This window comes from Rhinoraja longicauda, chromosome 12 (assembly GCF_053455715.1).
Source record: "Rhinoraja longicauda isolate Sanriku21f chromosome 12, sRhiLon1.1, whole genome shotgun sequence".
Taxonomy (NCBI): Eukaryota; Metazoa; Chordata; class Chondrichthyes; order Rajiformes; family Arhynchobatidae; genus Rhinoraja; species Rhinoraja longicauda.
The window spans coordinates 31759127-31784043 of record NC_135964.1 but is presented as its reverse complement, the minus strand read 5'-3'; the positions used below and the strand labels follow the sequence as shown (position 1 = coordinate 31784043).

Sequence of the window (24917 nt, the reverse complement as noted above, 5' to 3'; positions counted from 1 at the left end):
CCATGTTTGAAATCTCAACAATTGCAGACATTTCAGACTGTCTGAACGGATTTTACACACAGGACAAGGATATGTAAACAAAAAATACATAATCAGGCAGCACCCAAGTGGGACAGGACTATTAACACTCTGAGCAGTTGGGAGGCCAATTAAAAATGTCCATCAGTGTACTGAAAGGCAAAAAACTGCAGAGACTGGAAATCTGAAATTTAAAAATGATGATGTCAGCGATACCAGCAGGTTGGATAGCATCTGCAGAGAGAGAATTAAACATTGCTGATTAATAAACCCTTTGTCACGAAAATTAATAATTTATCTTTTACACAGGAAGTTTGTATTTTGACGCTTCATTTTTAATTTTGATTCAAGCTAATATTTAAAAATAGTATAAAATTCTTATTGTCTGGGGTCAATTCCTTAATTTGTCTTTAAACTACCCCAATTTGTATTTTAATCTAGCTTTCCTTCCACAGACAAAGCACAGTATGATCAGAGTAATAGACCAGAAACGATTGTGTACACAAGCTATCTCTCTAATCCAAGTCTCAGTGCCAGCAAAGCTCAGGAAAAGGTAAGATTCTTCTGTTTTGGTTTAATTTAGTTTCATCTTCATCAAGTTTCCTCTTGTTAATTACCACTCTGCTTCTCAAACTTTCTTTTTGTTGAAATTGGGTTGGTTGCATTTGGGATTACTGCCAAGAATTGTTCTTTGTAACTGTTTTATGCCCAACGATTTCATTTGTTACTATTTGAGTGTCTTTATGCCAAAGTATAAAATGATTTAAATTCAACTGCCGAATGTGTGAGTTCAGTCTGTTAATTCAAATCCATCTGTGAATATTGGCATAACCTGAGGGATGTTGATTTTGGGTAAGACATCAGTCTTCCCTTAGTTGGGGGGAGGGGAGGAGGAGAAGATTCAGTGGGGAAAGATTGGTTGGTGAGTGCAGGAAAACTGGTAAATGGAACCAAAGGCTTCACTCTAAAGGGTAGTGCAGCTGGATTAACTGCTGCCTCAAAGCTGAGGGCCCAAGTTCAATCATGGCCTCTGGTACAATCTGTGTGGTGTTTGCACATTTACTTTGGGTGCTTGGGATTCCTCTTGCACAGTGTGCCAGTGAGTGGTGGAATCCAGAGGGAGCTAATTGATACAGGCTATAACAACTTTTTACTCTGAACATTTGTTCATAAGCCTAACTGCCAGAAACAAAAACAGTGTGTGGGACAGAGTCTCGGACAACCGTAGGGGAGAGCAAGCAGGTTCAAAATAAGTGGCTGCCTGCCAGCCTCATTGACTCGGTGAGACTGCTCTTGGCCCTGCTCGGCTTCAACCCAGCCCCTGATTGCTGCAGCTTGGCAAGTGGAGTGGGGAGGGAGATACTTGGAAATGTCCTGTTCACATCCAGCAAATCCAGCCTGCCAGTCTCCCAAATGCTGCCTCCTATTTACAGGCTATCTAAAATGCATCTGTTCATAATCCTGTATGTAGGGTGAAAAATGAATTATTGATAGTCAGTGGGAACTTGGTTGGCCCAGGAACCTGTCTCCAGCTGTGTAACATGGGCTCCAAACTGGGGTTCTTAACTGAATACAGATTTCGATTAGATACAGATCTCTGAAAGTGGATTTAATAGGATGTAAAATAAATAGATCCCTCTAGTTTGTAGTTTGAGGTCTTCAAATAATGAGAACCAGGTAAATTCAATTTGTTGAAAGCATTTTATAAAAAAAGGATAAGTTATCAAAAAAGGTGGTGATGAGGGTGTTGGAAATATGTTAGGTATGGTTATTAAATTGTCGATGGTTTGGAGAAAATTCTGACTTCTGAAATAGGTCTTTATTAGTTGGGAGAGGAAGAAAGGAATGGTAGATCTAAGGTCTCTCTGATCTGTTCCTCAAAGGGCTTTGGGGCAAGTGGCTGGCATGCTTACTGGTTTGATTTGGGCAAGACTTCTTCTTGGGCCCCCTCAGTCATGGCTGACCATGGGTGGTGCATCCTAGTTGTTGGCTGCTTGCTCCACACGTCGGCTAGAGCAGCGTCGCCTGTGGCTGAAGAGACCAATGCGGGAGCGACAGTCTCTGTCGCAAAGGTCACATTTGTGTGTGGTCTCTGGTCTGTTGAAGTTGCTGCGCTCCTTTCTGCGTGCCCACTTTTCTGCCACTGTGTACATCAGTTTCTCTTCCCCTGTTTTGAGATGTTGGTTCAGGGTACCTCTCCACCTCGTACGGTCAACTGCAAGGCTCTCCCAGGACTCCACATCGATGTCGAGCACCTTCAAATCTCTCTTGCAGACATCCTTGTAACGTAGCTGGGGGCGGCCGATGATTCTCCTCCCAGATGTCAGCTCTCCATAGAGGATGTCTTTTGGAATACGGCCATCCTCCATGCGGTGGACATGGCCCAGCCACTGCAGTCTGCACTGCCGGAGTAGAGTGTACGTAATCAGAAGGCCAGTGCGAGACAGAATCTCTGTGTTGGACACTCTGTCTTGCCAGGATATACCCAGGATACGGTCGATGCTTCTAAGGTGGAAGGTGTTGAGTCTTCTCTCCAGTCTGGCATATGTAGTCCATGTCTCACTGCCGTACAGCAGCATGCTGTTGACACAGGCGTTGTAGACTGCTATCTTTGTCTTCATTGTCAGCTTTGGATTGGTCCACACTCAAGTTGTGAGGCGAGCGAGAGTTGTAGCTGCCTTCCCGATCCTCTTGTCAATATCTGTGTCCAAGGAGAAGTTGTCGGTGATGGTGGAGCTGAGGTACGTGAACTGATGGACGGCATTGAGTTCGTAGTCGTCGATGGTGATGACAGGCGGTGCCTCAGTATCCTGTCCCAGGACGTTTGTCTTCTTCAGGCTGATGGTCAGCCCAAAGTCCTTGCAAGCCCGATAGAAGCAGTCCATCAGTGACTGTAGTTCCTGCTGGGTGTGAGACACGAATATCTTGGGCAAGAATATCTGCTCTAAATAGAATTTCCAGACTTTCTCCAAAAACAATTGATCTAAAAGTTGATCCCACTTGGGTGCTGTCGGATTATGTATCCTTTGTTTCAAATTTTCATTGTTTTGTTTTTGTCCTTGCAGTCCTTACAATACAGCAAAGCAGTTGATGAGCATCCAAACTTGCACCCATAACAATCAACACTTCTTGTGACTGAAAGTGCTGCCTTCTCCAGTGCCACTTTCTACTTTGGCCAATATTAGAAGCATCCTTGCCCAAATCATAGAAACATAGATACATAGAAAATAGGTGCAGGAGGAGGCCATTTGTCCCTTCAAGCCTGCACCGCCATTCATTGTGATCATGGCTGATCATCCACAATCGGTAACCTGTGCCTGCCTTCGCCCCATATCCCTTGATTCCACTAGCCCCTAGAGCTCTATCTAACTCTCTTTTAAATTCATCCAGTGAATAGGCCACCACTGCCTTCTGTGGCTGAGAATTCCACAAATTCACAACTCCCTGTGAAAAAGTTTCTTCTCACCTCAGTTTTAAATGGGCTCCCCTTTATTCTTAGACTGCGGCCCCTGGTTCTGGACTCCCCCAACATTGGGAACGTTTTTCCTGCATCTAGCATGTCCAGTCCTTTTATAACTTTATCTCTATAAGATCCACTCTCATCCTAAATTCCAGTGAATACAAACTTTCTTCACTGCCTGCTGTACCTGCACGCTTACTTTCAGAGACCTGTGTATAAGGACACCATTGAGATAATAATCTGCCTCCTTGTTTTTGCTGCCAAAGTGGATAACCTATACTGCATTATATCTATATTATACTGCATCTGCCATGCATCTGCCCACTCACTCAACCTGTCCAAGTCACCCTGCAACCTCCTAACATCCTCTTTGCAGTTCACACTGCCACCCAGCTTTGTGTCATCTGCAAACTTGCTAGTGTTACTTCTAATTCCATCATCCAAATCATTAATATATATTGTAAATGGTTTCTGTGAAGACGTCGTATGGAAAGCACTTATTCTATTATTTTCACTGCAGCTTGTGCTCGTGTGAATTTGATATGTCAATGTTTCTGTTTTATAGGAGAACACACACCTTATTGTTGCAGATTTGGTTATTGCTACATTAGAGAATGTTAAATGCAACATCCTGTATGAGCAAGCAGAACTGGAAGAAGTGGAAAATCTTTCCGTTATCCAGACATCAGTTGTGAGAACTTGTGTTAAGAAGGAATCTCATTCTGACTCTGTAAATTCTGTAGACAGCGGTTTTGAATGCAAGTATTTGAACTGCCTTGTTTATGATCTTTGTTAGATATAAAACATGCATTTATTTCAGTTTGTAGTTCTGCTTTTTAAAATAAAATCGGTATTGCATCTAAAATGATCAGGTTAAAGAAATTAATACTTGTTCTGACTTAATATTGATTAGTAGGACTAGATGTTACAATCCCTAAGGTTTGCACTACAATTGACTGGTGTTGTTCTTGGGGGTGACCACTAGGTGATGTTGTTACCATTCAGACACAATCTTCAGTTGTGTACCTCAACGTCACTGGGTGTTTCGGCCTTTTATCACAAGACACTCTCAGTCGAGGCAGGCCCACCACAGGGTGATCAGCCCTGGGTGTGTGTCTTATGGTTAGCCTCTAGATGGTCACGTGGCAGCCCAGACAGTATCTTTTCTTTTCAGCCACAGCCAGTGACTGCTCCGTTCGGCGGCATTTGCAAGTTCTTTGATTGCCCTCCTTTGGGCCTGCCCTCTGACTCCAACTTCCCTCAGGAGCCTTGCAGTGGAACTGGCTACAAAGCCCCTGCACCCCACCTCCACTAGACACACTCTTACACTCCAACCTCGCTCCTAATAAGAAACTAATAAAAATATAATTTTTGGAAAGCATTACGACAATATTTCAATTAGGAACTTTGCAGAATAAATTTGAGCAAAATAAAACATTTGACAACTACCTTTTGTATGGATTTTTTGGTAATGCTACAAATAATTAATATCTTTCATTTTTTGGACAGCTTTCTTGCTATGATACAGAAAGAATCCGAATTGGGTTTATACTGGCTCCTCATTTCTAATTCTGCTATTTCCCTGCAGACTTGCTGCTTTATTCTCTTGCATGCCTATCACTCTCTCCTTTCGCTCTCACTACAATTCTTCTTTCGTTTACATCATTCAAATGTTACATCACTATCATCCACTCTACATGGTCATCAGCAGTAGCTAATTAACCTACCAGGTAGATCTCTGGGCTGTAGAAGAAACTCTAGCACCACCAAGCTGCTCATTCTTGCAACTTTATATCTAACCATTTTTTTTGTAGCTTGGTGATCTTTCATTTCCAAGACTTCTCATTATATTCTTATCTAAAAACTGCCTATTTAGTTTTCTTTTCTTCCATCCTTGAGTTAGCAGAGTTCTGGTTATTCCAAGAACATTGTTTATTTTTCCCAACTTGTCACAAGCTCTATTTGTAACACTAGTTCCTGGTATACCTTGATTTTGCCAGGACAGTTCTGTTTATGGATTTTGGGGAGATTTTAGTTCCTGGCTTATTAGTTTGCTCATCTGCCTGTAGGTTCTGTTTTTTGCATCTCTGGCGTTTTTATCCATACACAAGACTTATTTGTTTTGCAGGTGGTTCTGTTACTCAGTTGGATGATTCATCTGATGCTGGCTCCAAGGACAGTCAAAATGGTGATGATGCTGCTGTTGGTGCTGATGACGATGGTTATGATGATTTTGTGATAATAGGTACAGGTGTCAGAATGGAATTGGGTTTTTTTTAAAAACTTTACTGGTATTCCAGAGTAAATTGGGAGACAAATGCAAACAGACTTAAGTTCCCAATGGCATTCCACTTTTTCTCCATTTGCATTTTTAAACTATAAATTAAATGGATCTATCTGGATTTTAACAATATAGTCAAGTTGTAACAAGAAAACATTTAGCACCTCATTGGTACCTCGTGATTAGTCCCATTACCCTCCCAAATATCCTCAAAGTTTCTGATTTCCATTAAAAAAAATCTGGCACTGTTCCCAAATCCTTGTCCGAAATGAGAATTCTAGATTGTGACCGCTGAGTGAAAGTTTATCTTGTATCCTTTTGTATCTTTTTACCCCCAAACTAAATCCATGTTCCCTGTCTCAATGGACCAGCTGCCCCCTGCAGATCTGGTGTTTTAAGTATGTACAGATGGCATAACAGTTTTAAGATATTTGCTCTTCCACTTGGCAAAACATTGATGTTGCTTGGTCTTGACATTCTCATTTATTCTGACTTTCTTTAAATTTTCAGAATTTGATGACATTGTTTTGGGTTCTAACGGTCCATTAAAGTCAATAGAAAGGTAAGGTTTTCTCACCCTTTCTCAATCATTGACAAGTCTCTTTTAATTGGTTTAAAATATGCTTGTGTGGTTTGAGGATTGCAAAGTATTAGTTGGTATGTCATTGATCTGAGTGGGATTCTTATGAAAGCCTGATAGTTTTGTGTTCAATGTTACCAATGATTTGATTTACAAAAAAAATCTGATTTACTAATCAAATTTAAATTCCACAGCCCCCATGGTGGTTGAATTTGTGCTTCTTGCTCTGTACTCTCGTTATTTGCTGCATAACCATGTAACCATAATTCAACTTTACTGCAGTGACTGAAGGATATGTGCTCAAACTCCCATTTTTCAGGCACTGTCTTTCTCCTGAATTTTTGGCTCGCCGACTATTTAAATCATTTCGAACAATGTGGTTACAGCCAGATACTAAAGAACATCACCTTGACTCCGTGGAAATGGTGCTGGATAAAGTATGTGGCTGTTTTGTTTTTCTGGTGTGGGGGAAGTTCATCTTGCAATATCCTGGTCAGGATTAGATAAGGTACATTGTTAGAACTTTAGAACTACATTTATTTGACAGTTTTGGTTAAAGACAAAAATAAGCTCCAACTTGAAGCACCATTTGATAAAACCCAGCAAGATTTACTTTACAATAAGGGTGAAATGTGATGGCTAGCATGTGCAAAGCAAGGCTGCAGAGAGCAATATCGCTTGACAAGTTTCATCATATTGATTTGAGGTGAAGAAAGAGATGGGGAGTAGTGCCAGGGTAGACAATAAACAATAGGTGCAGGAGGAGGCCATTCGGCCCTTCGAGCCAGCACCGCCATTCAATGTGATCATGGCTGATCATTCTCAATCAGTACCCCATTCCTGCCTTCTTCCCATACCCCCCTGACTCCGCTATCCTTAAGAGCTCTATCTAGCTCTCTTTGAATGCAGTCAGAGAATTGGCCTCCACTGCCTTCTGAGGCAGAGAATTCCACAGATTCACAACTCTCTGACTGAAAATCTAAATTTCTGTTCAGGGAAGAAACAGAACCCTGAGGCCTTCCTAATGGGGAATGGAAGTGTAAAGGGACTGGATGTCTATGGTAAAGTTCAGGCAGTGGGGCTAAAGAATTATAAGTAGCAGAAGTGGTAGAGAATAAGGAGATTAAGAATCTTGCAATCTGGTGCCAAGACAACAACCTCTCCCTCAATGCCAGCGACAAAGGAGAGTGTGATTGACCTCTGGAAGAGAAGCAGTACCCACACGGTATACATAGATGGTGCTGAAGTAAAGATGGTCGAAAGCTTCAAGTTCTTAAGAATTAATTTTGCCAGTAATTTGTTCTGGACCAGCCACTTCAAAGCTGTTGAGAGCATTGAGTGTAGAAGTTGGGAGGTCATGTTGCAGTATACAAGACATTTGTAAGGCCAAATTTAGTGTGTTGTGTTCAGTTTTAATTACCAAATATATATATATATTATAGGAAAGATGTTTTCAAGCTGGAAAGGGTGCAGAAAAGATTTACGAAGATGTTGCCAGGACTTTGAGGCCTGGAGTGTAGGGAACGGTTGAGCAGGCCAGGACACTATTCCTTAGTGTCCAGGAGGATAAAGGGTGATCTTATAGAAATCATGAGAAGGATTGATTGGGTAAAAGCACAGAGTCTCTTGCCTGGAATTGGGGAATCGAGAACCAGAGGGCATAGGCTTAAAGTGAGTGGGGAGAGATTTAATAGGAACCTAAGGAGCAACTTTTTTTACACAGAGGGTGATGGGATTATGGAATGAGCTGCCAGAGGAGGCGGATATTATTGCCTTGTACTAGGAAACCTTTAGACAGGTACACGATGAGGATAGTTTTAGAGGGACATGGGCCAAATGCAGGCAGGTGGACCTAGAGTGGATGAGACATGTTGGTCAGTGTGGGCAAGTTGGGCTGAAGGGCCCATTTCCAGCTCTATGACTCTGGCCAACAAAGTACACCAACGTCCGTACTTCCTTAGGACGTTTGCCATGTCTCCAACAAGCTTCATCAATTTCTCCAGATGTGCCGTAGAAATAATTTTATCGGGATGCATCACAGCATGGTTCAGGAACTACTACTTACAAGATCTTGAGAAACTGCAGAGAGTTGTGGAGTAGCCCAGACCATCACACAAACTAAACCCCCTTCTATTGTCCTCTGTCTGAAGAAGTGACTCGACCCAAATGTCACACATTCCTTCTCTCCAGAGATGCTGCCTGCCCCGCTTAGTTACATTTTGTGTTTATCCTCCTTCCATTGACTCCATCTACATTTCACACAGCCACCACAAGGCCACCAGCATTATTAAGGGTCACTCTCTATTTTTTCCTCTCCCATCAGGCAAGAGTCACAAAAATTTGAAAATGGATACCTGTAGATTCGGGGACAGTTTCTTTCCAGCTGTTCTCTCGCCTATATCTATTAAGTACCTCTCCACTACTCCATCAGTCTGAAGAAAGTCCCATCTGAAATGTTGTCTGTTCATTCCTTTCATGGCTCCTGCCTGATCTGCTCAGTTACAGAGAGACATAGAAAATAGGTGCAAGAGGAGGCCATTCAGCCCTTTGAGCCAGCACCACCATTCATTGTGATACCTAAAGAAGCTTTTGCTGTCTTTTATATTCTTGGCCAGATTCCCCTCGAACTTCATCTTTTCAGCCCGTATTGCCCTTTTTTGTACCTTCAGTTGTCCTTTGAAGGTTTTCCAATCCTCTGGCTTCCTGCTGCTCTTTGCTATGTTATACAGCTTTTCTTTTAGTTTTATTCCATCCCTAACTTCCCTAGTCAGTCACAGTTACCTCCTACTCCCCTTAGAATCTTTCTTCCTCTTTGGAATAAAATGATCCTGCATCTTCTGGATTATGCCCAGACATTCCTGCCATTGCTGTTCCACCATCATTCCTGCTAGGATCCTTTTCCAGTCGACCTTGGCCAGCTCCTCTCTCATGACTTCATAGTCCCCTTTGTTCAACTGCAACACTGACACTTCTGATTTAACATTCTCCCTCTCAAATTGCAGATTAAAACTAATCATATTATGGCCATTTCCTCCAAGCAGTTCTTTTACCTTGAGTTCCCTTATTGGACCTGGTTCATTGGACAACACTAAATCCAGAATTGCCTTCTCTCTGGTAGGCTCCAGTACAAGCTGCTCTAAGAATCTATCTCGAAGGCACTCTACAAACTCCCTTTCTTGGGGTCCAGAACCAACCTGATTTTCTCAGTCTACCTGCATATTAAAATCCCCCATAACCGCAGTAGCATAACCTTTGTTACATGCCAGTTTTAACTCCTGCTGCATCTTACACCCTATATCCGGGCTATTGTTTGGAGGCCTGTAGATAAATCCCATTAGTGGCTTCTTACCTTTACAATTCCTCAACTCTATTCATAGTGAATCTACATCGTCCGTCCCTATGCCACCCCTTGCAAGGGACTGAATTTCAACCCTCACCAACAGAGCTACCCCACCTCCTCTGCCGACCTGCCTGTCCTTTCTATAGGACGTATAAACCTGAATATTCAGTTCCCAGTCCCGATCCTCCTGCAGCCATGTCTCTGTAATCCCCACAATGTCATATCTACCAATCCCTAACTGAGCCTCAAGCTCATCCACTTCTTATACTTCCAACATTCATATAATACATTTAATCCATTACTCATCTCACCTTTCACATTGATTCCAATTACACTTGGTCATACTCTCCTATTCCTTCGTGAGGTTTCTGTCCCATTAATTCTGAGGTCTTAACTTTTTCTATACTCTTTCCTTTTAACTCCATCCTTGGCTATCCCATTTGACACCCCCCCCCCCAGTTTAAAACCACCTGTGTAGCAGTGGCAAACCTGCCTGGCAGAATGCTGGCCCCCCGCCTGTTGAAGTGCAACCCGTCCCTTTTGTACAATTCACCCTTACCCCAAAACAGATCCCAGTGGTCTACGAATCTAAATCCCTGCCCCCTGCACCAGCTCCTCAGCCACACGTTCAGATCCTGTATCTCCCTGGTCCTGCCCTCACCAGCACGAGGAACTGGAAGCAAACCGGAGATAACCACCCTGGAGGTCCTGCTTTTCAGCCTTCTTCCGAGCTCTCTAAAGCCACGCTGCCAAATATCTTTCCTCTTCTTCCTGACATCGTTTGTGCCGACATGCACTACCACTTCTGGCTGCTCACCTTCACCCTTGAGGATGCTCTGCACTCAGTCCATGACGTCCTGGATCCTGGCACCAGGGAGGCAACACACCATCCTTGAATCCCGCCTGTTGCCGCAGAAACCCCTGTCCGTACCTCTCACGATGGAGTCCCCTACTACCACGGCTCTGCCTGACGTCAGTCTCTTCAGCTTTGGCTCGGCGCCATGTTTTGCCTCGCGGACGTGTCTGCTGCTCAGACTAGCAGTGTCTTCTGTCCCGACAGCTTCCAAGAGGGTGAACCTGTTTACAAGAGGTACAACCCGCGGGGTCTCGTGTACTCCAAGCTTCCTGCCCTTCCTCGCCATCACCCACCTTCTCTCTTCCGGTAGCAATCTCGCTGTAGGTCTTGTCCAGGAACTTCTCGTTTTCTCGGATGATCCTGAGGTCATCCAGTTCAGTTGCCTCTCCAGTTCCCCAACACGGTCCTTCAGGAGCTGAACCTGGACACACTTACCACATTTGTAGCAGCCAGAGGCACCAGCGGTGTCCCTGACCTCTCGCATCCTGCAAACATCACACTGACTCAGCTGACCTATCGTTTCTTTATGTAGGAAAATAACTGCAGATGCTGGTACAAATTGAAGGTATCACAAAATGCTGGAGTAACTCAGCAGGTCAGGCAGCATCTCTGGAGAGAAGGAATGGGTGACGTTTCGGGTCGAGACCCTTCTTCAGACTGATCTGCAGTCTGAAGAAGGGTCTTGACCCGAAACATCACCCATTCCTTCTCTCCAGTGATGCTGCCTGACCTGTTGTTTCTTTACACCGTCTCACCATCTCCAACTATTGGCGTAGCCTCCTCGCCAAAGACTCGCACTTTTCTGAACAAATTGACTAATTGACAAATTGACTAATTAGTTAACTTACCAATTTGCTAATTTAATGGCTCAGCCAATCCCCACACTCACTTCTTCACCTGCCGTTCCTCTGATGACCTTGAATGTTCCTCCAGTCTGTTTAATTTTTTGCCCAGTTCAAGCATCTGCAGTCTCGTGTCGTCATTTGGAGCATTGTGTACAATTTTGGTCATCCAGCTATAGGAAGGATGTCATTAAGCTGGAAAGCAGAAATATTTTTTCAGAATGGCTTTGGGGCTGCAGGGCTTGTTATAAGGAGAGACTGAATAGTTGAAACTCTTCCTGAGGTGTAGGTCGAGAAGTGATCATGAGTCTATATAAAATTATGAGAGGTGTAAATAAGATGGCTAATCGGTATTTTCCTCTGGGTAAGGGAGTCCAAAATTAAGTTGGTTTAAGGTGAGAGGAAAGATGTGAACGAGACCTGGGTAACTTTTCCTCGCGGGTGGATGTATGGAACAAGCTGCCAGAGGAAGCTGGAGAGGCGGTATAATTACAATGTTTAAAAGACATTTACACAGGTAGAGGAATAGTAAAGGTTGAGAGGGATATGGGCTAAATTTGTGCAGGTGAGACCAGTTTGAGACCAAGGGTAGACATCTTGGTCAGCATGGAGGGGTTGTGCTGAAAGGCTTGTTGCCATGTTGTATAACCATGACTGATTAGTAATGTGGAATTGAGCAGTTCTTCATGGATGATGTCAGCAAGCGGATGGACTGAAGCTAAATGTTGGTGTACCACGCAACTAGTATGGATACCAAATGGCTGGAAAGTGGATCCATATTTAAGGCACAGGCCACCCTGAAGAGTCATCTTAAAATGTGGACCAGATTGCATCTCTGTGTTTTGCCATTAACATAACGTTTCATTGTCCATCCAGTTTCTCCCTCTGAAGGACACTCCTGGTGCAGAAGAATCTGTGGACCTGGCAGCCGACTTCAAAATAAACTCTCGACTGAGGGGCACGGCTGAATGGGCACCTCCTCGATTCCAAATTCTGTTCTTCATCCATTCACCTCAGAAGTATGTGCAGATACATTGCAGTAGAAGTAATCGAGCATTGTTTGCTGTGTGAAATACAACGCTCTGAAGTTGTTTAGTCATTTAGATGGATTTGGAGAAATTTGTGCAAAACAAAAACCTGTTTCAAGGTTTCAAGATCAGGTTATTGTCGCATGTACCAATTAAGGTGCAGAGATTTGAGTTACCATAGAGCCATACGGAGATACGATACGGAAAAAATCGCATCTCCGTCGAGGTAAAAGATTGAAGAAAGGTTTCCCCCAACCACCCCCCCCCCCCCCCCCCCACATAAAACAAACCAAGGAACACTAAAACATTCTTTTTAACATGTACTAAAAATATCCAAAAAAAGGACAGACTGTTGGCGAGGCAGCCACTGCTGGTGGTGCCACCCAGTATATACATGCAAGATTATGATTTTTATCGAGCAAACTCCACCTCCAGTAAGTTATTTGTGTTAATTATTAATTTGAACTATTCTGATGCACAGCTCTTCACACAGTTAAATAAATGTCAAGTGAATTTAAACTTTCTGAAATGTTATTTGAGCAGATTATTTTGGAGCTAGAGTAAAGTGTACATCATTCATTTTCTGTATCTACTTTATCTATATAGAATGGGAATTTTTTTCCAACCTGGTCTCCACAATGTTTTCATAATCTTCAGAGTATGGCACTCTGGTTGCTCTCCCTCTGCTCCCACTCCAGCACAATCCTCTCTTCTGTCCCCTTACCTCCTGTTATGAAATGGTGCTGCAAACCAAAATGGTTTAGCCATTTGCTGTCATGTTTGGAAAGCCCATCTCTTCTGTGAAGCTGCTGCTTATTCCAAATTGTCCAATTTTTTTCTTGTTTTGAAAACTTGTTTCCTGGCCCACACTGGATGACATTTCCTCTCCCCTAGCACTCTGCACCCTTCTCCTGAAGAATGATCCAAAATGCAATCTTAACCTTTTCCTACCACTCTTGTCCTCCAAACGTCACTGTTCTAGACGTGCCTGCAGTGGAGCAGGGGGGTTGATGCACCAGTGAGCTCTTGTGTTCTTTGTTGGAATGTGCATAGAAGTCTGAGACAAACTGGGTGACAAAAATCCAAAAGTTGACATTTCCCTTTTTGTACTTAATGTTTCCGGTTCCAATTATAGTTTTTATTTTTTTTCTTCAATTTTTGTTTTGCATCTGCAGGAGAGAAGTTGCTATGGCTGCTCAGAATTCTCTGTGTGCTGGCTGTGGAACACTAATTGAACCGAGTACGTAGCAGAAAGTGCATTTGATCCCGGGCAGCTTGGCTTTGCTGTACCTACTCTCAAGTATTCATTCAGTCACATAAATGTGCTACTTGTGGTTTTTTAATGACTTGCTAGATTTGTTGGCTTTCAGTGTATGACGCAAAATTAATACATTTAGTGACCACATTAGAATTGGCAAGAGCAGGCCACGCATCTTGAGCCTGCATCAGCATTCTCTATGTGGCAAAACTTGTTCTGATCTGGGTCGCTCAATGTATATTACAAAATGTTCTTAAACCGGTTCATGTTTTTGAATTAATGGTTGCTACTCCCACATAATTCTTTGAATAATCTCTAACACCAATTCATTTGAAAATACTTCATGACTATGCATCCACAATTTTCCTCAAATTGCTAAGATGTAACTGCCCAGAGTGACTGTTTTTATTTTGCTGCTTGCCCTTACTCCACATTCTGCAATGTCTTCAGATGAATTCCTGATCTATTTTCAAGTTCCCAAATTGTAAAACTTCAGTTGACAACCTCTAATTTGAGGTGCAAGATTCAGATTTTGATATAATTGCAAAATGTAATTCCAGCTATTTACTTTTAAAACTTAACATTTTTTGAAACTTTCATCTTACTTACAAGATGAAATGTCTCTGTCATTTAAACTTCCCCTTCATTTAAACCTAAAATAAACCAATTCCTGTTATGGCAAGGAACCAACTCCCTGTGGTTTTAAGGCTTGGTATCAATTTGCTGAATTTGTGCACTTGCTGCATGTCAGGATCCTGCCCAGAACTGAACAAAATTCTCCACATGGAGTCTGACCAACTTTTTTTTTTCAGCTTGACATGAAGGCCAGCATTCTGTTAGCTTAATTATATAGAAAGTGATACAGAGAGTAATTGCTAGTTCTAGGGGAAAATGATAATGCAACTAATTCTGTCTTAAGTACAGCACTGCCATTGCAAGCTCGATGTCTAGGATGGCTTAAAACCATTTTGTCAAATTGTGTATTGATTTGGGGAAGGGGGAAGCGACATTAATGAGAGATCCTTGTGGCTTATGACATGAAGCATTTTAGTTTGAAACTGCCACTTGAGAAGGAAGGGAAGGAAAATGGCTGAAATTGCTTCTGATTACGGAATCGAGAAAGGCAGCATTTTCAATTAAGGACTAGTTAAAAGTGGTTTTTAACTATTTTGATTCTGCTTTTCTTACTATTCTTAATTTATGTGGGTGTTTAAAGCTTGAGACACATCTAACTCTCCCTGAGAGTAAATTTGAACCTATTTTATTTAGTTTTTGCCCTCTTTGGAAGGTCATTCAGATTAGGTGCAAAGTAATTAAAATACATTGAAATTTTTACCATGCTGGTTAATGCACTAAATATATATTTCAACTGTCTTGGGCAACTGAATGTTGCAAAACTGGACTATCCACTGTTGTGAAATCATTCTTTCCGACCGACAACGTGTACATGATTGATGTAAATCTTTGCTCGAGCTGCCAGGTGCTCCTTGGCTGTGAACAGAGCAGTGGTAATCTTGCCACTTCCTAGAGAGGTGGGAGGGAGCAAGAAATTGCAACAATTTAATGGCTGTTAAAATATGACTAAACCATTGTTAATTTGTATTGTCAAATGGCAGTACTTTAAATCAAAGTGCCTGCTGGTTGTCACATTTGGGCAAAAGGAGCAAAATCTGTTACTGCATAGTTTTCAATCCATTCCTGATGATACTGATATCCATGGGGTTATTTTCTCCGCTTCATATCTAATGTATTATGAAATTCTGTGCTAAGACCACGACTCTGCACATGTTAGTGACAATCAGCCATCTGCGATTGTTTCTCTTTCCAGCTTCGGCCCAACTCATCCATGCGAACAAAGATGCCTCATCTAAGGTCGTCCCATCTGCCTGCATTAGCCCATAGCACTCTAAGCCTTTCCTATCCATGTATCTGTCCAAAGCTCTTTCTAAATGCTGTGATGGTACCTGCCTCAACTACTTCCTCTGGTAGATAGTCCTGCCTATTCATGTTACTGGAGATGCTGCCTGACCTGCTGAATTAGTCCATCAATTTGTTTTTTTACCTCCTCTGGTACCTCATGCCATATATGAACCACCCTCTGAGTGGAAAACAGGTTCCTATTAAAGCTTGCCCCGAAACCTATGTCCTTTGGCTTTTGATTTCCCTACCCTGGGTAAAAGATTCTGTGCATTCGTGCAATCTATTCCTGTCATCATTTTATATATCTATACAATCACCCCTCTGCCTCCTGCTTTCCTAGGAATAATGTCTCGGTTTCCCAATCTTAGTTTAGTTAAGTGTCGCGTGTACAGTGAAAAGCTTTTGTTGCGTGCTAACCAGCCAGCAGAAACTCAATACATGATTACAATTGTGCCATTCACAGTGTACAGATGTATGATAAGGGAATAACATTTAGTGTCCCTCAAGTCCTGGCAATATCCTCATCTTCTCTGCTCTCTTTCCAGCTTTAATGATATCCTTTCTATAACAAATACTCCAAATACAGTGTTGCCACAGTCCTATACAACAAACATAACATCCCAACTTCTATACTCGATACCATGACTGATGAAGGCTAAAGTACTAAAAGCGTTCTCAACTACCCTATCTACCTGTAATGCCACTTTCATGGAACTGTGTACCTGTCTCCTAGATTCCTCTCCTCTTTGACACTCTCCAGGACTCTAGCTTTCACTGTGAAGGTCCTGCCCTGGTTTAACTTCCCAAAATGAAACATCTTGCATTTATCTACATTAAGTTCCATTAGCCACCACTCAATCCTCTTGCCCAACTGATAGATAGTCCTGCCCATCCCTACTGTAAATTTTGACAGTCGCAAAATGCTGGAGTGACTCAGTGGGTCAGGTAGCATCTCTGAAGAAAAGGAATAGGTGACGTTTTGGGTTGAGACCCTTCAGACCGAGTCAGGGAAACTAGAGGTATGAAAAGGTACTGAACAAATCACAGCCTGCACTGATGATTCAAGAAATAGAGAGCCCACCATGATCCATTGTAAGCTGGCCATCTTCACTGTCTACAATACCACCTACTTTGGTACTATCTGCAAACTTACTAATCTTACCTTGTACATTCTCGTGCAAATAGTTGATATAAATCACAAACAACAATGGGCCCAGCACTTATCTCTGAGTCACGTCACTTGTCAGAGGCCTCCAGTCTGAAAAATACTCCACCACCACCCTTTGCTTCCTTCAATTAAGCCAATTCTGTATACAGTTGTATCATTTGAAATGTTTGTTTATGGCACTACGTGCAAAAAATGGTTTGTGCATTAGATAGTCAAAAGAGATGTTTTATTCCAATTTCTCTGCAGAATACATCAAAAAGCTACGTTACTGTGAGTATTTGGGAAAATACTTCTGTGAATGTTGCCACCACAATGAAGAATCCCTGATCCCTGGCCAAATCCTAATGAAGTGGGATTTCAGCAAGCATCCAGTCTGCCATTTCTCCAAACAGCTGTTGGAGAGCATATGGCATGATCCTCTGTTCAATATCTTTTATATCAACAACTCTCTTTACAGCAAAGTCAAGGAGCTGAGAAAAGCAAAGGTAGTAGTATGGAAGTGGAATGGTGCCAGTCGGTTTAATTTGATTGATGATGCAATTTGGAAATGGAGCACTGCTTGTCATCTTTTTCATTGTTTCAATATGGGCATCACTAGCAAGACAAGTGTTTATTGTTCATTTCTAACTGAAATATATTTTCACTGCTTCAGTCTGTGTAATGGTACTTCTCTAGTGTTGTTGAGTCGGATGCTCTTCCAAGTTTGGATTATGTTGTGACCTTGGAAGTAATATTCCTTGTACGCATGTATTTATTGGTCTGGATATTGAGGTACTGGTGCCATAGTTACACTGCCCTTGAATCAATGGTTATGTAAATCCTACTCTCAATTAATAATAAGCAGCTTGCATATTTATAATTGTACACTTTTTAACCGAAATAGTTAAATATTTATTTTTGTGTGGAGTGGGGAGAAGAGCTGCAACAGAAGTTTGGTTTTTGAATGCTTTTGTAGCTGTGAAATGATTTTGACTCGCTAGATGGCACTTCAGTAATACAAGCTACTTTTAATCAGGAACTTCAAGAACAGTTGAATCACATCAAGAAACTACTAAGAACATGTCCACTGGCTAAAAGGTACCTGCTTAAATTTTTTAACCCTTCCCTTGTCTTTAAAAAAAAGAGTAATCAGATGGTTTAAATGTCTTTGTCCTGTCATATTATCTTGCATATTAACAGGTTAGATCAAAATGCAAAATACATTTTTTTAAATTTAAACAAAAGTTAAAGGAAAGTGTAAACGCCTGCTCCAGTCAACGACTTGCAACCTAGTTGTGCAATGTACTGGAATCGGTCAACAACATAACTACCCTGTCCTGTTAGTATGAGATTGCATACACGTTCTGGACAATACACTAACAGAATGGGATAGTTACTTTTAATGACCACAACCAGAGTGATTCAATAATGCCTACATCAGGCAAAGTAGATTTAAAAATCAGATGGTTTTGTTCTGTGAGAAGCCAACATTTTTCTTCTCTCCCCACCCATTTTCCCCCTTCTTCTCCCTTGCCCCTCCCAATGTTTTTTGAGGACCTCTGCATTCTCATGCACTTCCCTACAAATTCTTGCATAATTGCTTGGTATGGCAACAACACAAAGCTATCAGCAGAATGAATTCTTGTGCTTAAAGGCACACCAGTGAATGTTTTATTGCAAAATTGCAGCAATAGCTGCTCGATGGTTTTTTAATGATGCAACTTTGGTGATTTCCAACACAAGGATTTTAGTAACTTGGATGAGGTTTGAAATTTTGAGTCTCCTGGTTCACAATAGTCAATCCATCTTTTTGAAAACTTGTATTACTCAAAATTTCATCCCCATAGTTCACTGACTATAGTCTAGAGGTCCTCATGACCTATCAAATAACCTAATGTGTTCTTAATGTGCATATTTTTATTTTCCACACTCCCCATTTCCCAGATTGAGGCAAGTGTTATGGAACCAAGGCAAGTAGATGACATTGAGCTACAGATTAGCATGATTACATGACACAGAATGGCAGGCAGTGACTAGTAGGGTATCGCAAGGCTCAGTGCTGGGACCCCAGCTATTTACAATATATATTAATGATTTGGACGAGGGAATTGAATGCAACATCTCCAAGTTTGCGGATGACACGAAGCTGGGGGCAGTGTTAGCTGTGAGGAGGATGCTAGGAGGCTGCAAAGTGACTTGGATAGGTTAGGTGAGTGGGCAAATGCATGGCAGATGCAGTATAATGTGGATAAATGTGAGGTTATCCACTTTGGTGGCAAGAACAGGAAAGCAGACTATTATCTGAATGGTGGCCGATTAGGAGAAGGGGAGATGCAACGAGACCTGGGTGTCGTGGTACACCAGTCATTGAAAGAAGGCATGCAGGTGCAGCAGGCAGTGAAGAAAGCGAATGGTATGTTGGCATTCATAGCGAGGGGATTTGAGTATAGGAGCAGGGAGGTTCTGCTGCAGTTGTACAGGGCATTGGTGAGACCATACCTGGAGTATTGCGTACAGTTTTGGTCTCCTAATCTGAGGAAAGACATTCTTGCCATAGAGGGAGTACAGAGAAGGTTCACCAGATTGATTCCTGGGATGGCAGGACTTTCATATGAAGAAAGATTGGATAGACTCGGCTTGTACTCGTTGGAATTTAGAAGATTGAGGGGGGATCTTATGGAAACTTACAAAATTCTTAAGGGGTTGGACAGGCTAGATGCAGGAAGATTGTTCCTGATGTTGGGGAAGTCCAGAACAAGGGGTCACAGTTAAAGGATAAGGGGGAAGTCTTTTAGGACCGAGATGAGAAAGTTTTTTTTCACACAGAGTGGTGAATCTGTGGAATTCTCTGCCACAGAAGGTAGTTGAGGCCAGTTCATTGGCTATATTTAAGAGGGAGTTAGATGTGGCCCTTGTGGCTAAAGGGATCAGGGGGCATGGAGAGAAGGCAGGTACGGGATACTGAGTTGGATGATCATATTGAATGGCGGTGCAGGCTCGAAGGGCCGAATGGCCTACTCCTGCACCTATTTTCTATGTTTCTACAATACGAGTAGTTACTTGGGATATTTTCTCCATCCCATTGCATTAAATCGCTAAAAGCTAATGCAAGGGTAAAGCTGTCCCCAAATCAATAACTTTAATAGTACAGTTTACATAGAATACAATTGATGTCAAGGACAGTATCATAGAAACATAGAAAATAGGTGCAGGAGAGGCCATTTGGCCCTTCGAGCCAGCACCGCCATTCATTGTGATCATGGCTGATCATCCACAATCGGTAACCTGTGCTTGCCTTGTCCCCATATCCCTTGATTCCACTGGCTCCTAGAGCTCTATCTAACTCTCTCTTAAATCCATCTAGTGAATTGGCCTCCACTGCCCTCTGTGGCAGAGAATTCCACAAATTCACAACTCTCTGGGTGAAAATGTTTCTTCTCACCTCAGTTTTAAATGGTCTCCTCTTTATTCCTCGACTGTGGCCCCTGGTTCTGGACTCCCCCCAACATTGGGAACATTTTTCCTGCATCTAGCTTGTCCAGTCCTTTTATAATTTTATACGTCTCTATAAGATCCCCTCTCATCCTTCTAAACTCCAGCGAATACAAGTCGTCTTTTCAATCTTTCCTCGTATGACAGTCCCTCCATCCCAGGAATTAACCTCGTGAACCTACGCTGCACCGCCTCAATGGCAAGGACATCCTTCCTCAAATTAGAAGACCAAAACTGCACAGAATACTCCAGATGTGGTCTCACCAGGGCTCTATACAACTGCGGAAGGACCTCTTTGCTCCAATACTCAAATCCTCTCGTTATGAAGGCCAACATGCTATTAGCTTTCTTCACTGCCTGCTGTACCTGCACTATTACTTTCAGTGACTGGTGTACAAGGACACCAAGGTCTTGTTGCACTTCCCCTTCACCTAATCTGACACCATTGAGATAATCTGCCTCCTTGTTTTTGCCACCAAAGTGGATAACCTATACTGCATTATATCTACATTATACTGCATCTGCCCACTCACTCAACCTGTCCAAGTCACCCAGCAACCTCCTAACATCCTCTTCGCAGTTTACACTGCCACCTAGCTTTGTGTCATCTGCAAACTTGTTAGTGTTACTTCGAATTCCATCATCCAAATCATTCATATATATTGTAAATAGTTGTGGCCCCAGCACAGAGCTTTGCGGCACTCCACTCGCCACTGGCTCGGTGTTGGGACCGCAACTATTTACAATATATATTAATGATTTGATTAAGTTACTTGCCATTCCAGTGGTCCTTTTCCTTGTATGAATGCATTAATTTTGAGTCTAGCCTCTATCTATATTCCATCATTGTTACAAGTATGACCTGTCATTGCTGGTTAAGATACTGCATTAATTTATGCCGACTCCTGATACTGGTCTTGTTTCCTGTGCATTTCGACAGTGCAATGGTTGAATTCTGGCGATTACAAGCCCATTTATCTGAGGAGCTGCACTTGTATTCGTTGAATGATTTGGTGATGGTGAAAAAGTGCCTGCTGGTTCCAGGCCTGAAAGATACTCTGAGAAATGTCCTTTCTCATGTAAAAAATTGCAAGGTAAACCCATCTGGTCTGTCTTTTCAGTTTAGAATTTTTTTTAAATCTGACTTTTATCAACCTCTTAAGCTGAACTGAAATAGTCCAGGTTTTCTATTTTAAACCCTACCCCAGAGATCTGAAAAATTAAGATGATGCTGAAACATTCTGCAGAATTAAGGTTGTAGAGATTGGGATCAAATCAAAGCTCTTAAATGAGCAGTAAAGATTCTTCAATTACTTGAGGAGCTGTATTCCTTCCTTCTGTCACTTATTTTGCACGTCTTAAAAGTGAAACTTAAAACTTGTGTGGAATTGTGTGCAATGGGTTGCTCTCAGAAGAAGGGAGGTGTCTGCACAAAATGCAAGTCATTTATTTGTTCTTTTAGAGTAATTCAAACAAGGAAAGTGTACCATAATTTTGCTTGGACACTTGTAATAAGAATTTAAGAGATTTTTTAGCTCACCATTCCAAAATGTTAATGCATCAACCTCTACCCTTAAAGAATTGTGCAAAGATCAGGTAAGCATTTGATATCTTAAAATATGATTTGGCCTATATATTTTCCCCACTGAAATGTAATCTACTTAATAAATTTTTGAATGCAGTCAAATTAATTGTTCCAATGCCTGTGGTTAGGTTCTTCTTGGGTAACATTACAATTATTCTTTGAAGGACTTGTTTTCTCCCTTCTCTTCCATTCATCCACATTTACATAGTGTAATTGTTGGATGAGGTATTTAGGATCCCTGAGCAATGGTGAGAAAATGTTGAGACTGAATTCTCAGGATGGCTAATGCCAATACTAAATTATAGGAATATAATTATTGGGTTCAATGGTTATCAAACTTGCAAAAATGTAGCAGGAATTGTAAGCACTTCTACTGCAAATTTTAACATGTTGGCATCTGGCTTTAATCTGACTGGCATTCATCAGTTTCATCAATAGACTGAATTCATTATGGACTCTTGAATTTACTGTTTTTCTCCAGATATGCATGGCCATGGGCTTCATCTGTGTGATTTGCAAGAGTAAAGACATTATTTTCCCCTTTCAGACAGAGCAATGCAAACAATGTTGTGGTGAGTGCTGCTCTTTTGGTGTCAAAGTTTTATTAGGCCACTAGCTTTGATAGATGCAACACTTCTACAGGCAGTTTCCAGATAAAATGTCATGTGATCTTAGCCTACAGTCAAAGAATTTAAAAACGCTTCCCTTGCTGAAATGCTGATACAGATGTTCTTTACTAATTTAATTTGTTAATGTTATTTTTGATATTAAAGTGATCATGAAGCTTGAGTGAATTGGGAAAGAATGGCAACAAAATAGGAAGCTGGTGCAATTGGAAGATCCTTGCCATATGAATTGTTATATTGTAGAGTGATAGTTGCTGGAAGCACAATAAGGACTAAAAGATACAACTCTTTATAATTCTAAAGGAGAATAATTCTAAACATACATCATAGTTTTTAATGTTTGAGATGGATTTGAGTGGTTATAGAAGCATTTTAAGACCCCGGTAAATAGAGGGATAAATAAAGAATTTAAAAAATCAGCATTTTAAAATCTCTGTAGATTTGGAGTATTGGTCACTTCAGGAAAGCTTTGAGAGGATGCAGAAAAGATTTACCCTGATGCTTCCTGGAATAAGGTGTGAAAAGGTTTGGAGGGGGCAGAATTTGCTAAGTGTATCAAGAGGATGTCTTGAAACAAGTATGTGGAAGGTTCAACTTGAGGGATCCTCTGACCTTCTTATGGGGAACAAGTCTAGAGAGAGATTATTTCAATAGGGTTCAGGAACTTGGGAATGCAAAAAAAATACCTGGCAAGTTTTCAGGGCTGCCATGCAGATAAACTTGCATGGAGAGTTATGATCCAGAATGCACTTCCTAAGGCACTGGTTGATTTGGCTTGAATTCTTGTGTTGGGAAGAAAACCTGCATTTGAAGGCTTTTGTGAAAGGGAAACTTTTTATCATGAAGAATTTGGGAATGGGACTGAGTGGACTAAACACAATAAAATAACTGGAGCCAATTTGATGGTGGAAAGGCCACTTTCCTGTACTGGAAATGATTGGTTCTTCCTGTTTTTGTTATTAACATAATCCCCTAGAGCTCCCTGTCTGAAGCAGTTTTACACTATTTTTATTTCTCATTTTATTCTTGCTAGGCTGATAATACCCAAACATTTGAAATAAAATGCCATGGATGCAAACTTATTAATTTGTAAGGACAAATCTGGGAAGAATGCCCATCCCAAAACATTAATCTTGTGTACATGACTATTTTATCTTGTGCTTCCAACTGAACACAATTAATTCTACTACCCACCCCACTCCCTTATTTCTTTCCAAAAGGTATTAACTTTCTTGATAGGCCAAGATGAGCCCAGTAATTTTGGGAAGAATATCTTGAGAGTTGGGAAGGGACAAGGTGGTGATGAAAACTAGACAAGTACTAGATTTTGTAGCTGGCATAACTTAGTTCAAAAACTATGCAATACAGATGCTGCTTGGACGCTTTTTAAAATTTACCATTACTGCAGTGTAGAGCATATCCTTGTAATCTAACATTCTCTTTAAAAGCAAAAATGTTCTAAATATGTATTTAATAAGTTTGCTATTTCATAATCGCCATTCCTATAAAATAGTTGCAATATACACTCTATAGCCTGGTTCCCTACATTTAGTTTTCTTGGAAAATACTGATTTGGTTTATTGCAAATGGCTCTGGGACAATTAAGACCTGGTAATATGTGCATTTGTACATTCCCAACATTCGGGTAAATTGACAGTTTTTCAAGATGCATGCGATTGCATACAATTGATCCCTGTACCATTCTTTCATTCTCCCTCTAAGCTTTATTTTTGTTGCCCCCCCTTCCACCTTTTTGTTTAAAGAGCCTTAAAAAAATCTTGCCTCGTTACAATGCAACACATTTACTATTTCAATGAAACCTTTATACTAGTGATTTGCAGTAAGTTGTAGAGTCCCCTCTTCAAATGTAGAAATTATTTGGCTTCTAAATGGTTGTACCTTTTTTAATGACTGATAAACTAACTTGTTTTATTTTCCTCCCAAACACCAGTATGCAAGACTTGGTTTCATAAAGAGTGCTTCAAAACAGAACAATGTCCCAGGTGTACCGGGATCTGCGCACAGAAAGAGCTCCTTCTTCTTTCCGATAGATAATAGGCTGGACATTGAGCTGAAATCCTGTGGTAGTGAATGAATATCAGTTTAGAAAATGATGCTAAATTCCATGCTTTTTAAAATAAACAAAATGACGGCGTCTGGAACGCCGCAAGTTTTGAATTGTCTTGCACAAATGTGCCTTCACCATGGTTATCTTGGTAATCATTCTTTGTACATGGCATATTTCAGTGCTGGGCAGGCTATTTGCCATTTAACTGACCATGTGAATTAACTTCTTTAAGACTCTTTCCGGAACCTGAGGAATTGGACCTTCTAACTTTTGTGAAGTTAGGACTTAATCTTTTATCTTTTACTTCGTGCTGAAGCTTTGGGGCCCATAACTGTGAAAATGTACATTAAAAAAAATTACATGACCTATTGTTAGGGACACATTTTTATGCAGGTGTGTTTAAATTCTAATTTGGA

At 41.3% G+C, this 24917-nt stretch overlaps 1 protein-coding gene across 1 annotated transcript in view; it reads left to right on the top strand.

The window, feature by feature from the left end:
* LOC144598442 (protein associated with UVRAG as autophagy enhancer-like) overlaps positions 1 to 24488 on the top strand; it is a 43363-nt gene extending 18875 nt beyond the window's left edge. Inside the window, exons 4-15 of the mRNA XM_078408585.1 lie at positions 474 to 571; positions 4044 to 4236; positions 5607 to 5723; positions 6270 to 6321; positions 6659 to 6776; positions 12254 to 12396; positions 13581 to 13645; positions 16998 to 17236; positions 17767 to 17828; positions 21163 to 21316; positions 22289 to 22379; positions 24385 to 24488. Of these exons, the coding sequence (XP_078264711.1) occupies positions 474 to 571; positions 4044 to 4236; positions 5607 to 5723; positions 6270 to 6321; positions 6659 to 6776; positions 12254 to 12396; positions 13581 to 13645; positions 16998 to 17236; positions 17767 to 17828; positions 21163 to 21316; positions 22289 to 22379; positions 24385 to 24488 (1436 nt within the window). The remainder of the gene's footprint in view (positions 1 to 473; positions 572 to 4043; positions 4237 to 5606; positions 5724 to 6269; positions 6322 to 6658; positions 6777 to 12253; positions 12397 to 13580; positions 13646 to 16997; positions 17237 to 17766; positions 17829 to 21162; positions 21317 to 22288; positions 22380 to 24384) is intronic.
* Positions 24489 to 24917: the final 429 nt, after the last annotated feature.